At 32.3% G+C, this 18614-nt stretch overlaps 1 protein-coding gene across 1 annotated transcript; it reads left to right on the top strand.

The window, feature by feature from the left end:
- The first annotated feature begins 10369 nt into the window (after nt 1–10369).
- Nucleotides 10370–11607, top strand: LOC126745726 (RNA pseudouridylate synthase domain-containing protein 1-like). Its single transcript, XM_050453704.1, has one exon. The coding sequence runs from the start codon at nt 10617–10619 to the stop codon at nt 11454–11456; it is 840 nt and encodes a 279-aa protein (XP_050309661.1). The 5' UTR covers nt 10370–10616; the 3' UTR covers nt 11457–11607.
- Nucleotides 11608–18614: the final 7007 nt, after the last annotated feature.

Below are 18614 nucleotides of genomic sequence, written 5' to 3'. Positions count from 1 at the left end.
TGGTTACCTCATTATCGCTCGGGACGAACTTCCCTAGGGTCCGGCCTCAGTCAATACGGAAGCGTGGAAGGGGAGACATAGGAACTCCCTTTGATGCATGCGTGTCACCTTTTCCTTAGGGGCTTGGAACCCTCTGTTAATGACAGTATGCGCATATTACGTGTATTTGAGGGTCATCTTTCCCTTCAGTGCCTCAGGCGAAGTCAGTGCTAACAAACTACTTTTAAATAATTTTAGATTTATTTTAATTTATATAATGTCTCTTATAATAAATTATTGTATGCTATGTATTGTATGTTATAATTTTAAGTAATTATGTTTCAGGAAAATAAAATAATAAATGTATTAAAGAAAAATATTGATATTTTTCCATTTTGAAATTGGTGATATGTAGCACACTATTATTAGTTGATTATTACAGTACATTAACTCTGAGTTAGATTAGGCTTTTGCATGAAATTTGATTTTCGCGCTTTTTGGCCACGCTTTTCTACAATTTGATTGGTCCAATTAGGCACGTCAAATTATCAGGTTAGTTTTAACAGTTTCCATTGCCATGCGAGAGGAGGCTAGCAGATTTGTCATAAGAATTTCTATCAGTTTTTATGCAACCACCACTTCTCTATAATCTTGTGTTTTGTGTATGAAGCTAGCGTCCGATCAATTTAGATGTATATTATTTATATTAAAAAAAAATTATCCTTTGGAAGTTATGCCGGGCTCACACCAAACCAACAAAGTAAAAACAAGGCAACAACTTTATGTTTCTCCTCAGTTGGCCAATAAAATGGCAACAACGCAAAAATTTAGTTTTGCTTATGTTTTCGGAAAATTCTTATATTCTTGTCGCTTGGAGGAAAAGATCAAGCTGTTGATGTTTTGTTTATGCGTTCGTTTGGCAACTCAGTTGGTTTAGTGTGTACCCGCTCGGTAAGAAGTATACAAAAATAAATTCGTGGTTCAGTTTGTATTAGTGTAAAAAATTGTTACGTCGGGAAAAACCATTAATTTGGAGTGTTTAAAATACCTGTAAATTAATTGAAGTATATAAAGAAGCTAGATTGTTATGGGACGCCCGACACCTATTTTATAAAAATTATTATAAAAAGGAAATAGGAATACTGTGTAGTTTCTTCAGAGGAAGTAGGCAGAAAAATAAAACACAGTAACAGTCAGTACCAAAGAGATTACAAAAATTACCAGTTATTAAGGAAATTCGGAGTAGGCAAAACTTTAGTTTCGAAGTGGTTTCGTTATACACTATTAAATTAAAAAAAAATAAAACAAGCCAAAACCAAGAGGGATATAGGTGGATAAATAGGTGGAAGACATTTGTGATAAATATATTTATTTATACATTATACATTTTAATATTTTCCCTAAAAAAAAACCTACTCAACAAGATTTTTACTGCCATGGACTTGACCTAGCTCAGACGTAAAATATTCAGCAAATTCTTTTCTTATTTCCATAGCTTCTACAGATGATTTTTTGTGCAATCTGTTGTAAATTTAAAAACGACTGTAGAGTTTGTTGATATATTCTCCATATGCCATCTTCTAGTATACCACTATCTATATGCTCTACATCAAAGTTCCCTGCTGGATTATACAGTGCGGCTCTTAATTGTCCCCTCCCCTCTTATCTTTTGCATGCGTTAATGTAAAAATTTAAAATTTGGCACACATCAATAGCAATCTAAAAACTACTTTTTGGTCCCTAGCTTATTTTGTAAATTTTCAAAATAGCGGCGAGACACCATTAAATCAAAATAAATGGCGTCCAGAAAAAATAAATGTGTGGGCTGCCATATTAGGGAATCACATTGTTGGACCTGTTTTTTTAGACGAAAATTTGACAGGGAATCTTTACTTAAACATGTTGGAAAATGCAGTGCAACCACTGATCCTTGAGATTATTGAAGAAAATCCTCATGAATTTGAATTTAAAAAGATTTTCAACAATATGGGTCATTGCCTCACTTTAGCAGACATTTTTGCAAAGAATATTTGACTAATACTTACCCTAATTAGTGGATTAGAAAGCCCTAAAAACCCTAATTAGTGGATTAGGGTAAGTATCGGTGTACTGAGTGGCCAGCCAGGTCACCCGATCTTACACCTCTTGACTTTTTTTATGGGACTACTTGAAACAAAACGTCCCCAGCCAGTCATCAACAATCTTCTAACGAGCATCAGTAACTCGCTGAAACAAAAGGAAGTGGCAGTACGGCTTTCTTAGACATAGAAGTAACCTTCAACAATGCACTGCCACGCACACTCTATAAATCGACAGCAGCAAGAGGAGTCAGCCCTCTTTTCTGCAACTGGATCAAAATCATGCTAAGTGATCGTTAAAGATCTGTTGGCCATAATTCGACTGTGGGAGGTCGAAGTCCAAGCTTACGCAGAGAGTAAAAATAAGAAAGCAATCTCAACAGCACTGGAAGAAGGATCAACCATCATTCTAAAATGGTGAGAGAGGGAGGTAATGTTCATTAATTTAGAAAAAGGAATATGGGCGAACTCAATTCGCCAATCCTGAGAGGTGAAACCATTCAATTTGTAAGAGAGGCGAAATATCTAAGATCTGTTGACCATAATTCGACTGTGGGGGGTCGAAGTCCAAGCTTACGCAGAGAGTAAAAATAAGAAAGCAATCATAACAGCACTGGAAGAAGTACTAACCATTATTCTAAAATGGTGCGAGAGGGAGGTAATGTTCATTAATCTAGAAAAAGGAATATGGGCGAACTCAATTCGCCAATCCTGAGAGGTGAAACCATCCAATTTGTAACAGAGGCAAAATATCTTGAGAAAACCTTAGATAGGACGCGTAATTGGAACTCTTGTTATCATTATTATTACATTTTGACAAAACAATAAAAAAGCATAACTGTCCTTATGGAACTGTCGCAGGATATAACATATAGGAAATTTATTACAGATTTTTTTTTGCCTTTTAAAATATGCCAAGTATCTGCTGTGTTCACGGCTGTAAATCTAATTACAAAAGTAGTTTAAGAGCAGGAAAGGCAAGTATTTCTGTTTTTGACTTTCCCAAAGGTCAACAACTTAAAATTAAATGGCTAAAAGCCATACCTAGAGATAATTAGGCTCCTACTCAATATTCTGTGGTTTGTGCCAAGCATTTTGACTGGATATTACTTGACTTTTAATGATATTATCCGTGAAGATGATTATCTTTTACCTGATGGCACACTCACTAAGATTAGAGTTAAAGCAAGATTAGTTTGTGTTAAATGATAATACCTGTACCAATCTTTAAATACAGCCCATTACTACTGTTTATTAGGTGCAGCCCATTACTATGTCGATCAGCTGTTTGCGCTCTGTCAAATATTTTTAGTTTATACAAGTGTTACTTGGCGCTAGTTCTTTTGTATGTTCTTTCATAATTTTGTATTAAAGATTTCCATTCTTTTTCGTTAGTAAAAAAACGTGTTTTATTTTCACAAATTTTACAAATTGTGAAATTAACTTACAAATTTTACAAGGTGATATTTGGCATAAAAGGTTAGGAAATTTATCTGATGGGTACTTGAGAAAATTGCAGCTTCCAGTACCATCAACAGTATGCAGTCCATGTATGGAGGGTAAAGCAACCAGGCAACCATTTGAAAAGCTGGAACTACCTCGAACAAAACCAATAGGAGAGCTTTTATATTCAGACATTGGTGGACCAATTCGAACCCCCACGAGTGATAATGAGAGGTACTATCAAAGCATTATTGATGATCATTCACATTTTATTTTAGTGTACCTATTGAAGAGAAAATCTGAGGCACAGAATAACTTAATGGCTTTTATAAGAGAATTAAAAGCCAAGGGTAACACAGTGTCACGGATAAGAATGGATAATGGTGGAGAATTCACGACTGCTGAGTTTAAAAATTTCTGTAAGCAGAAGGGGATCAGGTGTGAGTACACTTTACCTTACACTCCACAACAAAATGGTGTGAGTAAGAGAGCCAATCGAACTTTACTCGACAAGGTGAGGTCAATGTTTGCAGAAACAAATCTACCCAGACATTTATGGGGTGAAGCCATAAGAAGTGCAGCGTATCAGCTGAATAGGTGTCTGACAGCAGCTCTAGATGATAAAACACCAGTTAGTATTTACTATGGAAAAACTGATCTAAACAGGCTGAAAATTTTTGGTAGTAGAGCATGGGCACTGAAAATGCCAAACTCCGGTGACAAACTGGAACCTAGAGCAGTAGCAGTCAGGCAGTCAATCGATTATGAAATCCTCAGACAGATGATATTACAGTTTCGAGGGATGTTAGATTTGACGAGAATGATACTTTATATCAATATGGAATGGTGAAAAATGAAAACCTAGTAGACGAGACTCTGGAAGGATCATATAGAAAAGAAAGTTTGGATGAAGTTGAAGATAATCAAGAAGAAGAAGGAAATAAAGAAATAAATGAGAAAGAGGATCAGAATGATCCAGGGGAAGCCACAACTGGTAGGAGAATATCCAAACCACCAGTACGATTCGACGACTATGAGTTATATTTAACGCATTATTGTTTTTTGTCTGAAGAACCAACTGATTACGAGGAAGCAATGAAGAATGGGCAAGGTTGGAGCAAGGCTATAAAAAAGGAACTAGATGCACATGAAGAATATTGTACATGGGAACCAGTAATCCTGCCTGAAGACAAGAAGGCCATTGACACACGTTGGGTATTCAGAATCAAGCAAAATGGGCTTAAGAAAGCACGTCTAGCAGCAAAGGGTTATCAGGAAGAATACCACTATAATGTCTATGCACCTGTTGCTAGATATCAGACTATAAGGATATTTATGGCATATGCTTTTAGCAAAAACTGGGATATTATGCAATTTGATATTCCCACGGCTTTCGTAAATGGAAATCTCAATATAGACATCTACACTAAAATACATGAAGGCTTAAAAAACAGTGGATAAGAAGTTTAATGCACTCAAATTAAATAAAGCTTTATACGGCCTACGTGAAGCACCCAGAATGTGGAATGAAAGGTTCAACGAATTTGCAGAAAAACATAAGCTGAAGAGGTCAGGAAATGATTTTTGCTTATACACAGGAAATGGAGTATGGCTTTTACTTTGGGTGGATGACATTATTCTAACAGGACCAAAACATATGAAAATTTTGACAGCTTTGAAGAAGGAGTTTAAAGCCAAAAACTTGGGAAAATTAGGTAATTTTCTAGGTATGGAAATTCAAACTTATAAAGATAGAATGGTTATTAATCAAACAACAATGATTAAGAAAATGATTAATAAGTTTAATCTTGAAGATTCCAAACCTGCTTTAACGCCAATGGAAGCAAATTTTCAGATATTACAGGATCAAGAAATTAGGAAAAATTTACCCTATAGAGAAATTTTAGGATCCTTACTCTATGTAGCTACTATCAGCAGACCTGATATATTATTTTCGGTAGTATATCTTAGCCGTTATTTAGATAAACCAACGCAACAAGTATGGGTGGCCGAAAAAAGAATTGTGAGATATTTGAAGCACACAATTAACATGACTCTAATTTACATCAAGAAGTTTTCTGAGGGAACTGAAATTTTGGCGTTTGCTGCCAAAATTTCAAAAAATGCCGATTGGAGAGGAGATCAAATAGGCCGAAAGAGTGTAAGCGGATGTACAGTGTTTTTTGATGGTAATTTGGTTTCGTGGATCTCAAAGAAACAAAGTGTTGTTGCCCAGTCAAGTTATGAATCTGAGTATATTGCTAGTGCTTTAGCAGCTTCTGAAGTACTTTACTTGCAGGGACTGTGTGAAGATTTTGAACTTAGTAATGTGTCAAGTTCTTTAATGATAGACAATCAAAGTGCTCTGAGTTCAATTGAAAGTTTTGAAAATAGTAAGAGGTCTAAGCATATTGACATTAAAGCTCATTTCATTAAGGATATTGTTGCTAAGGAACTTATTAAAATGTCATAAGTTCCAACGAACGAAAATTTAGCGGACATTTTAACTAAGTCTCTTATTAAAGACAAATTTAAATATTTTAGAAATAAGCTAGGTGTAAAAGTGTTTTAGGGACACAATATGTGAGTGTAATTTTTAAGTTGCTTAGATACTTAGATGTTAAGAAGTTTCTTGTTTGTTTTAATCGTTAGCAATTTAAAACTTGCGTAGAAGGTTTAAATTGAAGAGGGGTGGTAAATGATAATACCTGTACCAATCTTTAAGTACAGCCCATTACTACTGTTTATTAGGTGCCCATTACTATATCGATCAGCTATTTGCGCTCTGTCAAATATTTTTAATTTATACAAGTGTTACTTGGCGCTAGTTGTTTTGTATGTTCTTTCATAATTTTGTAATAAAGATTTCCATTCTTTTTCGTTAGTAAATGTGTTTTATTTTCACAAATTTTACTCAATAATCAATAGTTTGCTCAGCAGTGCCTCAAGATTTTCCAAACTCACCTGCATATTTACCAAAAACAGTGTCTCTGCCTAGAGAAAGTCCAGACGAAAGAAATAGTGAACAACAAAAACGTAATCAACTTGCCAATGAAGCCTTTGAGCAACTTGATTTCATAACAAATTTTCAAGATCTTATGAGTAATTATTCCCAAAAAATTCTAATATCTGACTATTATTAAACAAATATCAATAGATCGCGACCTACATGTTAAAGTCTTTTTAAAATAGTTGTCCTAAAGAGACCTAAAATGGATTTTATCTTTCGAATTGAAATTAAGTCAGTGGTCTCAACAATCAAAAATCTATTAATTAGGTATAAGTCTTCTGATTATTAGTATTTATATATTATATCCCCTTGCACATATGAATTGCTTGGAGATTATTTTAATCTACCCACCAAGACGTACTTACACCACTAATTATTTAAACATTGTATCTACTTCTTTAGCACCGACTGAGAAAGTTGTTAATTTATTAATTGATGAAATTTATATAACTAAAAAACTAGACTATAGGGGAAGAAGTCTAATAATGCATTTATATAATAATTATTAACGGCGCCTATACATATTTGAAACAATAAATCAATCACTTATATAAAATATTCTCATTTGTAAATAAAGCAAAATCAAAATTGAACGTCCATCTCGACAGAGCCGCCTTTTCAAAGCGTAAACGAATCCACCAAAACGGATAGAGATGTGTAGTTCACGAACGAACTAGTTCGAATGAACTACTCTCCGTAGTGAACGAGATGAACTGGTTCGCAACAACCTTAAAGGTTCGTTCACTGCGAACTAGATAGGCGATCGCGATCGATATTCGATGTGACAAGGATATAGGAGCAGAACCAAGACCGACTGAACGTAAAATTAAATGACTCATTTTGCATTTGCGCCGATCTTTCGTATTCGGTTCATTTCAGCTATTAGCTTGGTTTGTTTTGGTGGTTCCCCGATATTTAAAGGTTATGTTTTCAATTTTGTCCAGTTTATACGTTTTAGTTTAATATTTAATTATTATCAGTGACTAGTAAGAGTATATTTGACTTTTTTTTTCTTTTGTTAAGACCGTGGAAGTGTACAGTGAACTGAAAAGTTTATAATTGTATATAATAACTTTACATTATATAACATCGAAAAATGTCTAAGAAACGAAGTGATGCATGGACGCATTTTGACGTTGTGCCTGAAAATAGTAATAAGGCGTAGTGTTGCTACTTTAAGCAAATTTTATCAATATCGGGGGGATCGGTTGGAAACTTAACCAGACATATAAAAAAGATTCACCCTACTATACCCGCTACAAGATCTGAGCCACCGCCACATGTTTCGAACACTGATACTTCAGCTTCATCTCAGTTAACTATGTCTAAAATCACAGAAGGACAAACACAAAACGGTAAGTTATATTTAATATAACTGGAACTGCGTATAATAAATTAACTTTAAAGTTTGAAAATAATAAATAATAATGTGTCAAGTAAAAACAAAATAACTGGAAAAATAAAAATAGATATTTATTTCTTTTAGTGTGTAAAAAAGGTGGCTGTTAATTTAGTTAGAAATGCGCATTTCTACGTAGATATAAGTCTTTCACCGCAAATTCTAGTTATTTCAAAATTTGCTTGCGTTCAAAATAATTCGTTTTTAAAACGATTTTAAGAAAAATTAACTATACTTTTTAATCCGGACTAATTAAGTTCGTTAATTTAATATTGGATAATTATATTTGTAGATCATGACTATGACCCTGGATCCAGCGAGATCCACAATACTCAGAGTAAAAAATTTAAGATGAGTCAACTGCAATCTGCTATTTCAACATACTTACGAAGTACAAAGCCGAAACCTCTTTCTAAAAGCAAAGAACTGGATTTTCACTTATTAAGGATGATTGTCAAAAGATACTACCCTTTTAGTATGGTGGAAGATCCGGAATTTATCAAATTAATGGAACTTGCTGTTCCTGGATACAAGGTACCTAGCCGAAAAAAAATAAGCGAGAGTCTTGTGTCAAAAAGTTATGAAAAAAAAAATTGAAGCACAACTTTTTTCCGTCGAATATGTAAGTGTAACTACAGACTCCTGGACTTCAATAAATAATGATAATTTTACTGCACTGACAGCACATTATTTATTAGAAGAAAATGGCTTATTAACTCTTAAATCACATTTAGTTGATTGTTTCCAGTATAATGAAAGGCATACCGCTGAAAACCTAAAAGAATTATTAAGATCAAAATTTGAACAATTTCAAATAGATAATTAAATTGTCTGCGTTGTTAGTGACAATGCAGCAAATATTCTGGCGGCTATGAGAAATGTTGGGTGGAAGTCCAGAGGTTGTTTTGCTCATTCAATTAACCTTCTAGTCCAAAATGGTTTGAAGGAAATTTCAGACCTTTTAAATAAAATTAAGGCGATAGTAACGTTTTTCAAACAAAGTTCTTCGGCGTTAGCAAAGCTAAAAGAAATTCAGAAGCAAATGGGGCTTCCTGAACTTAAATTAAAGCAAGACGTGGTAACCCGGTGGAATTCCACTCTAGATATGGTAGAAAGGGCGGTTACTATAAAAAATGCCCTGATTTCCACTTTAGCCCTTGTAAACGCAGAATTAAATACAGTTTCCGCCACAGATTGGACTATATTAGAAAAGTTGACAGACATATTGCGAATTTTTCAAGAAATCACAGAAGAAATCAGTGCTGAGAAAAACGTTACTATTTCAAAAAATCTAGTCCTTGTTTATGCAATGTATCAGCATATCCAAACCTTTTACATGCAGGAAGATATAGAGCCAGAACTTAGGGCGGTACTTCACGTTTTCCGCGAAAATTTTTTTAAAAGATTTGGAAATATTGAAGACATGGACATATTAGCCGAGTCAACCGTTTTAGATCCTCGGTTTAAAAAATTTGGATTTAAAGATTAAAGAAAATATGCAGTTGCAAATCTTCGAAAAAAATTGCCTCATATTTATTCCTCTAAAAATGCACTTCAACCCATAGAAAATCAGGAAGCACCTTCAACAACTCCATCAGAAAAAAAATCATCCATGTGGTCCATGTTTGATTAAACTGTTGAAAAATTGGCACCGGAAAAATCCAACTTCGGCCGTTATTATCGAATTCGACAGATATTTAGGCGAACCCCTTCTCAACCGAAAGGAAGACCCATTAAAGTGATAATATGAACGTCGCCATGTATATCCCACGATTTATCGATTTATGAAAAGTCGACTATGTATTCCTGCAACGTCAGTTCCGTGCGAACGTATTTTTTCAAAAGCAGGACAAGTCTTAAAAGAAAAACGTGCACAGCTGAAATCTAAACAAATTTCCCAAACAAATTTTATTTCTTAACAGCAATCTTTAGTAGTGTTAATATTAGTTATTACTTAGGTTAGTTATTCATGTGTTTGAATACCAACTTAGTTGTTCAAACAACTATGACTCATAATTAAGTTTTGAAAAAACTTTATTTTTTTGTCTTAAAATTTAAAAAGCCTTTTAAGTTGTTTAAATAAAAATTTCATTCACTTTTTGGATAAATAAAAACCGTTTTATTTGTCCTTTTTTAATTGTATTAGGTTTATTTATTCAGTTGTTTAAATTTGTTCGAATTGACGAATTAAACGTCTAAAAGTCTGAAAACTATGTATTTTATCATGTTTTCCTCATTCGAATAATTTTTAGAAGGTTAAAATTGTATATTCTAGTTATTCTACTATAAAAGTAAACGTGAACTACTGTGAACTAGTGAACTAGTTCAATGAACTATTCTGGATTATGAACGAGACCGAGTGAACTAGTTAAACTAACGTAAATGAACTAAAAATCCCATCTCTAAAGACGTTGCAAAGTGTTATTTCGCGGCTTGAGTAAAGTCTGCTGTGGCATTATATTGATTAAACAATAGCGGGCGCGGACTATAAATAAATCGTTGGCAAACGCCATATGCTGCGTTCTCGATTTGTTTACATCAATCTAACGTTAGCACATTATACTACAACTAAACCTAACTTTTTGTAAATTTTTTCTTATTTTTTATCAGAAATATTTTGGAGGGATGCCCATGGAGTTGCAAGAAGCTAAAGTTTAAACTCAAAAAAGGACAAAGATCCTTAAGAAATAAGAATTTTCTAGTGGAAATGATTTTATTAACACCAATAATTATTACCTCATTGCCCCTGTTCATTTATGTATTATTCTCAAAATTTAAAAAAAAATGGGATCCCAGGCAAGAAATTGTCTTTGAAAGTGAAAACTTTATTATAGTTAATAAACAGCCTGATTTAAAAATAAATAGTAACAAGAAGAGTGAGCCAACAGTTCAGACACTACTCAAGCAGATATATCCTAATTTAGCAAATAAGAGGCTGTTCCATGAGTTTTACTTCCCTCACAGACTTGATTATTCTACTAGTGGCATACTCTGTATTCCAAAGACTAAACATGCTTGCAAAAAGACATCAGAGGCATTTTCGAGCCGGTCTACTAAAAAGTATTATATAGCATTGGTCAGGGGCCTAGTTTCTCAGATAATTGTTGACATAAACATACCTATTGGAGAAGATATTAAAAATCCTGACATCCAAAAGATGTGCACAGCTATTGAAGGCAATGGTAATTGTAAATTGCCTAGAAATGCTCAAACAATCATTACAGTGTTGGAAGTGGGGTTCTTCAATGATTATTTTGCCACAAAGGTATTGTGCCGCCCAGTGACAGGGAGGAGACACCAGATCAGAGTTCACTGTTGCCATTTGGGACACACAATTGTTGGTGATTATACTTACAGCAATAGAAAAGATGTCTACCCTACACGAATGTACCTACACTCTCTTAGGTTAGTACTACCAACTGATATAGAATATTTAGATATATCAACGAAAGATCCATTTGAAAATATTCAAGAATGGAAAATTTTAAAAGTTATACAGAATTTACAGTCAGGTTATATAAATTTAGATAATTATAATACTGGATGAAGTTAGTAGTATGGGACAAAAGGTTTAAATGCTGTTTTGCTTTTGAAAATGCGTATGAATTTTAAAAATTGATGAGGGTTATTAAGTACGTAATATAGAATGAGAGTAAAAGTTTAAATTACAGAATGTAGTGTAACAAATATATTTTGAAGTATAAAAAATGTTTTATTTAACCAGATCTACTAGGTGGCTGATAATTATATAGTGTAAAGGGCATACACTAAGTGTGTTAGGTAAGCAACTCGAAAAAAAATAAAAATTGAAAATCCTATGTACTTCAAAATTTTAGGTAAAAAATTTGACAATAATCTAAATATTTTATAAATAGATAATACATTCTACAAAAGAAACTAAATTAATTTATTTCTTTATACACCTATATTTATGGTAGAGTAAAATACATAGAAAATAAATTATTTGAAATAATAATTTCTTTCTGATTGAAATAAAAAGAAGAAACAATTTTAAGGAAAAATATCTATTTTTTGATATTTTAATAGTAATTATGACTATTTTTTAATTTCATGAAATTTTGATTAAATTGATTAAGTATTTTTCATGGCCAGAGCTAGAGTTAAATAAAAATATATATTATCAACCTACTTTCTGAAACTGCATGTTTCAAAGAGCAGCAATAAAACATTCTCATCAGTCATTATCTTTGTATTCCAGTTTGTGTAATCTATCCTAAATTTTTGATATGTAGTAAATATACTGGGTGGGCAAGGAACAGAAACAAAGTCAAAATAGACTTTATAATCTAAAGACACATGCTTATGTCAAACAATAAAAACATATATTCACATAGAAAATTAAATTAATTTAAAACCTTAGATTATTCCTAACTGCAATTTGTCAAAATATTCAAGAATTCTGGTATATAAACCGCTAAACTGATAATACAAAAAATCATAAAGAATTATAAAACCATATAAAAAGAACTAAACTACATTTTTGAAATATAAAAAAGGTTAAAATCAGTTTTAAATTAATTGAAAAGGAATAACCGAAGAGAAAAAGATACTCATACCTAAACAAAATATTCACAGAAAAAAAAATTAACTGAAACTTTAAAAGTAATCAGAAAAAAATACATTCAGACTATAGTCTGATAAGCCCCTCTGAAGCAAACTATATACCCTCTTTCTAAATAACTTAGAAAGAAAAAGCTGTTATGTGCCTTGGCAAATGGCAAGGCCTTTTATATTAATTTTCGTATCAAAGCAGAGTGGGGACATTAAATTAGCAGCATTGGGAATTTCATAAGATATATTTTGTAGTAAATTTCTGTCTATTTTTATGAATAAGAGCTATTGTTTCTGGAATAAATAGGCTATATGATTTATAAGTTCAATGCTTGACACTATAGCTTCCTTGCTTTCTAAGCAAAATTAATGAAAACATTAGTGTGTAGGTATGTTAGATAAAAACTAATTTCTTAGCTTTGCTAAACTCTTAACATTGCTAAGTATACAAATGTAATACATCTTTACTTTAATATAACATTTTTAAAATTTCCATGCAATGTGCCAGGTACTTAATTTTTTGTCTCTTTCAGAAGATTCATTTAAAAAACCGTAACTAACTACGGATTCAACAGATAGGGTAGTTAAGTGAGTAATGGACACTAAGAAGAGATTTTTGAAATTTATTTTCCTTCTATGGAGATATGAATTAAGATATCAGCTGCCTTCATACCGCAGGTGATACAGTTATTAGTGTACTAACTGGAGGATACAGTATTATTAGTAACTTTTATTAAGGGTTTTAACAAAAAAATTAAAACTGATAACAAATGCTGGGGTAATGGACATAATTGACTAAATAATGGACATTATTTGGAGACAGGAATAGTCGAAAAAAATATAAATTTTTATTGCATATATTCAAAATTAGCCATTTCTGGCACACTGTAATGCTCTCTACTATTTTTTTTGCACTGGGTTGCTGATTATTGCTTTTTATATAATCTTTGAAATAGTATAGCTCATCTTACTTTACTGGCCATCTTCACGAACCTACTCCAGCTCCTACCATAGATCGTACATCAGGTCCTTCATGGTCCTTTTTTAAGCTCACCCTTAAAATAAATAGTTATGTTAACCAACTCGCAAATAAGGTAAGTATTTTCTTTAGTACATTTACATGGGATGCACTATGGTAAAATAAATTGATTGAGAAATAAAATGTCTGTGTGTAAATGTAAGTAGTACTTGCCTGGGTAATATTCTTCCTCATACTTGACAATAACATATTTCCTTTCTTCAAATCGAGTTCTGTTTCTGGATCGCTTATGGGTCATTCTCTTTGTTATCATAGGGAACATCAGTCTGTCTCAGAAGAACTATCATTTTCTGGTACAGCTTTTTTTTTTCTTTTGTTTTTGGTACATTTTTTAAACTTCTTTAAGGCATAAAAATCTCAATATGCCTTACTTGATACCACAGCAGGAAAAATAGTGACCTTTCTTTTAGGCGTAATTCTCTTTTCTGGTGTTTTCGGAAATGGTAGACACTTTTTGAAGGGCGTTCGGACTATGCAACCTTCATTTTCTTTTTCTTCATAAGTGTACCGATTCACTTCTGGTGTATTGCATTCTACGTTTTTCATGGCAGGTAAAAACTTAGTCGGGAAAGCATGAACTGGGATTTTACTTGTAGATGCTACTGGAAAATCAGAAATTTGTGAAAAACCATTAGTTTTTTGTTGCATTTCTGGTGCTTCATCTTCATCTAAATTAATATTTGGAATAGGTGAATGTATTTGAAGCAAAACAATTTTATCTTCAGCTGTAATAGGGGGCCTTGGAACCAAATCCTATTTTACAGAATACCACAGTTTGTATAAATTGCGTGATTTAGAAGATCCTTGCCAGGTGGTTTTGTTTTTATAAGTTTACGGATATTGGTAAAGCTCATGTTCGTCAATTCTACTTTCTACTCCTTCAAGAACTTTAAGAAGATTAAAGTCTTTCAGAAGATTTTCTTTTTCCTTAGAAAATGTTATTAATCGACTCGGAATACACTTTGAATAGTCAACATTATTTTTGTTAAAAGGGTACAAACCGCATTTCCTGAAACCATTCACTATTGTTGTAGCTGTGGCATATTTATCAAAAACACCTTTAATGATTTGACCAAATGTGTATAGTTACCTCTTTTGGAAAATTTTCAAGTTTCCAATCTCTGACAGCAATTTCCATCCAGATTTTAAAGGTTTTAACACTGAAACATGTGTTATGTGTATCGTATTTGGAAAAAGAGCTATTACGACTATCCCATTATTATCACATAGGCTACTCACTTGATGAGTAAGATGAGATCTGTGCCTATCAACGAACAGGATGACGGGTTTGGTAATATTATTGCCTTTCAAATAAGGTAAAAATTATTGGAAATATATTCAAAGAACACTTCCGAGTTTATCAAGCCAGAATCTGAACGCCCAAGTGCCCAGTTTGTAGGAACAGACTCCACTATAGCTTTTGGCATCTTTTTGTAGGGAAATATTAACATGGGTGGTGGGCCATCCGCAGAAAACGTTGCCATTACTGTTATATTTCCTTTTTGATTGCAAACTCTTTCATAGAAAACTTAATTTTTCGATGGACCTAAAGCAACCTTTTGGACATAAAGCAAACCCAGCTTCGTCCGCGTTAAATGTTCTACTCGGTTTAGTAAGGATTTGTTCTAAATGGTTGGCTTCTAAATAATCATGTATTTCATCGAACCAGTTTTGAATCCTGTCTTTGGTTACTGCCGCAAGTGCCTTACTAACTGCCTCCGCATGCTTTTGTTTAATATTTGGATGGCGTCGTTAAAGTCTCTTGATTAAAAAATCACAGTTTTATTGTGGTCTAGCAAATAATTTATAGCTTTATTATCTAGAGGCACATGTTTATGACAAAAAATAAAAATATATATTCATATAGAAAAGTAAATAAATTTAAAACCTTAGATTATTCCTAACTGCAATTTGTTAAAATACTCAAGAAGTCTAGTATATAAACAGCTAAACTGATAATACAAAAAAACCAAAAGAATTATGAAACCATATAAAAAGAACTAAACTACATTTTCGAGATATAAAAAAGGTTAAGATCAGTTTTAAATTAATTAAAAAGGAATAACCTAAGAAAAAAAGATACTCATAACTAAAAAAAATATTCACAGAAAAATAATTAACTGAAACTTTAAAAGTAACCAGAGAAAAATACATTCAGACTATAATAAGCCTCTCCCAAAAACATAATAGCAAACTATATACCATCTTTCTAAATCGCTAAGAATGAAAGAGCTGTTATATGCTTTGGCAAATGGCAAAGCCTTTTATATATGATTGATTTTCTAATCAAGGCAGAGTGGGGACATTAAATTAGCAGCATTGAAAGTTTCATAAGATATATTTTGTAAAGTAAATTTCTGTCTATTTTTATGAATGAGAGAGAAATGTTTCTGGAATAAATCGGCTATATGATTTATAAGTTCAATGCTTGACACTATAACTTTCTTGCTTTCTAAGCAAAATCAATATAAAAATAATATATGATTTCACCACGGACTGTATCAAATTTCCTTTTTGGACTGGGAATCCTTTTTTACCCATTGCTAATATCTAATCTACAAAGAAAGTTTCCTGTGCCTCAGAAAGCTCAGTTGAGGGTCCCATTTTTCTTCGAATTGGAACATTTCCTGACAATTTTCTTATAAGGGTGGTGCGAGGAACAGAAAATTATGTTGAAGCTTTCTTCTTGGTTATTCAATTTTTTACAGCCTTTTATGGCTTTATGCATGTTTTCTTCAGAATATGAACAAAAAAATCGTTTCCTGGCCTTTATTTTTCCCGAAAATTTTCCTATGGTAACCCTAAAATAATTCCAAAGGGTTATTAAAGAATATAAGGCAGGTCAGGTAGATCTGACAAGTAAAGCAGAATAACTTGTAGTGTTTGTGTTCTGCTTCACTTGCGGCTCTACCTACCAGATGACTCCCTTTGTATTTTTGGTAATGGTGCCAAAAGGCTGTTTTTTATTTTAGTGATTTAGGAAAAATATTTACATACACACTTGCGTAGTCCTACAGACTATCTACAGGGGTTAAAACATTTAGTTAGTGACTGACCTTTTTGCTAAAGTAATTAAATGTTTTTTTCTTAAAAGACCATATAAGGGCCACACTAAACGTCAACTCCCTTTTTTTTTAATTAATTTTAACAAAAAATAAAAAATAGACACAGTACTAAGTGTCCATTTCATGATTATTTAAAAAAACACTACAATAAAAAAATCCGTATTTGGCATAAGTTACCGTATTTTTTACTGTTACTGTACCCCTAAATATTGACTTCTTTGCTACTTCTAATAAATTGAATGACACTACTTGCAAGGAACAAATTTCCTTCTAAATAACAAAGTTTTCAATTACCCCAATTTACTGAATTCTAATCTTAAGAATGAAATTTCTTTAAAAGATATTACAGCCTCAATTGGTACTAATTCAGTAGGTCATGATGGATTATCAATAAGAAATGTAATCACTTGTTTTCTTTTATTTAGCAAACATTTTTTCAATATTATTAATTCCTGTAACTACTGAAATAAATTTAATGTGTATCTCTAGAACGTAAACGTAAAAATACTAAGATATCAAATATAAAACTACAACAATACGCAGATGATTCTCAGATTTATACATCGTTCTCATTAAACCCCTTACTATACTCACAAACACAATTTAATTCGGACTTAAAACAATTTACATCTATATGCTAAGGCTCCTAATTTGAAACTAAACCCTTCAAAATCATGTCTCTTATTTGTCGGATTCAATAGAAATAACATCGGACATGTTTCTAGAAACTTTGTGGTTAAAATAGACTGCAATAGTACCTGTGGGTAATAAAGCAAAGAATTTGGGTAATACTTTGTCTTTTTCATTCCACCTAAACAAAAAAATTGCCATTGCTTTCATGCGCTTAAAATATTTAAATAATCTAAAGTATTACTTACCGAGTAAAACCAAGTATGCAACTCTAATATTATCATTGCTTGATTATGGTAATGTAATCTGCAATAATGTAATTACATCCGCAGTTTTATTTTCTATTGAAAAAGTGCAAAATTCCTGTATGCGTTTTTCCTTTAATATTTACTACAAAAGTCGTATTAGCCCACATCTTAATAATCATTTTATTTTTTCAATGTCAAATAGACGCAAATATCACATGTATTTTTTTGTCTACAGAATTTTAAAGTCGGGATACTTACCATATCTAAGAAAACTTTTGAATGTGCATAAACACAACCATAATACCAGACAAGACAGAGTTTCCTCAAGATACAACAGCAGCTTTTCAAAAATCATTCAAATTGTTACACAATTGCAGTTCATTTGCGGAACAAATTGCCTCATCTTGTTAAAGATTATTCTTTTTATAAGTATAAGAAATATATAAAAAATGTATTATCATATTTATATATATTGGATGTGTCTCCTTTCCTGCGCTTCCCTGAATCAGTCGTCGCCTGCTCCTGCCCTCTGTACATATTAGCACAGATCTAAATAGCTACGCAAGCTTGCGTGATATTAGTAAGTATCGTTCTCTTTTTAATTCAAACACTCATAAATGAAAATTAATTTAAAAACATATTTTCACCTGTAGTTCTTTTTGCTTTGTTTTTATTTTGTTTGCTTTTTTGTTTTTTTAAGGATGTCTCACACAAGTTCTTCTTGCAGAAGTACTTTTGAGAAACGGTTTTTATAATCGAGATGCATTCCTATATGCTAATTTCACTTATATTATACGTACATTTTGTAATTTTTGATATTGGCAAATAAACGTTTTGAATTTGAATTTATTTATGTAGGATTTTAGGGAATGTTCTTCCTTCCTTAAGATATCATTTTCGTGTTTAATTTCTTGCAGGATATTATCCATTATTTTATTTTTTGATCGTTTTTTATCGTACATATCACTTAGGAATGAAAATGACAGTTTAATCTCTTGTAATTCTTCCTTTAGAATTACAAAGGATTGGGGTGGTTTATATCCAGTTGACCTCTAACCCCCAATTGACATCTAAATGGTTGTCAAGCACAATATTTAAAATTAACTTAGACTCATAGAAAATACGTGTTAAAGACGGACTATAATATTCAG

This window comes from Anthonomus grandis, chromosome 16 (genome assembly GCF_022605725.1).
Source record: "Anthonomus grandis grandis chromosome 16, icAntGran1.3, whole genome shotgun sequence".
Taxonomy (NCBI): Eukaryota; Metazoa; Arthropoda; class Insecta; order Coleoptera; family Curculionidae; genus Anthonomus; species Anthonomus grandis.
Note: the sequence above shows the minus strand (reverse complement) of the source record. Positions and strands in the feature narration are given on the sequence as shown.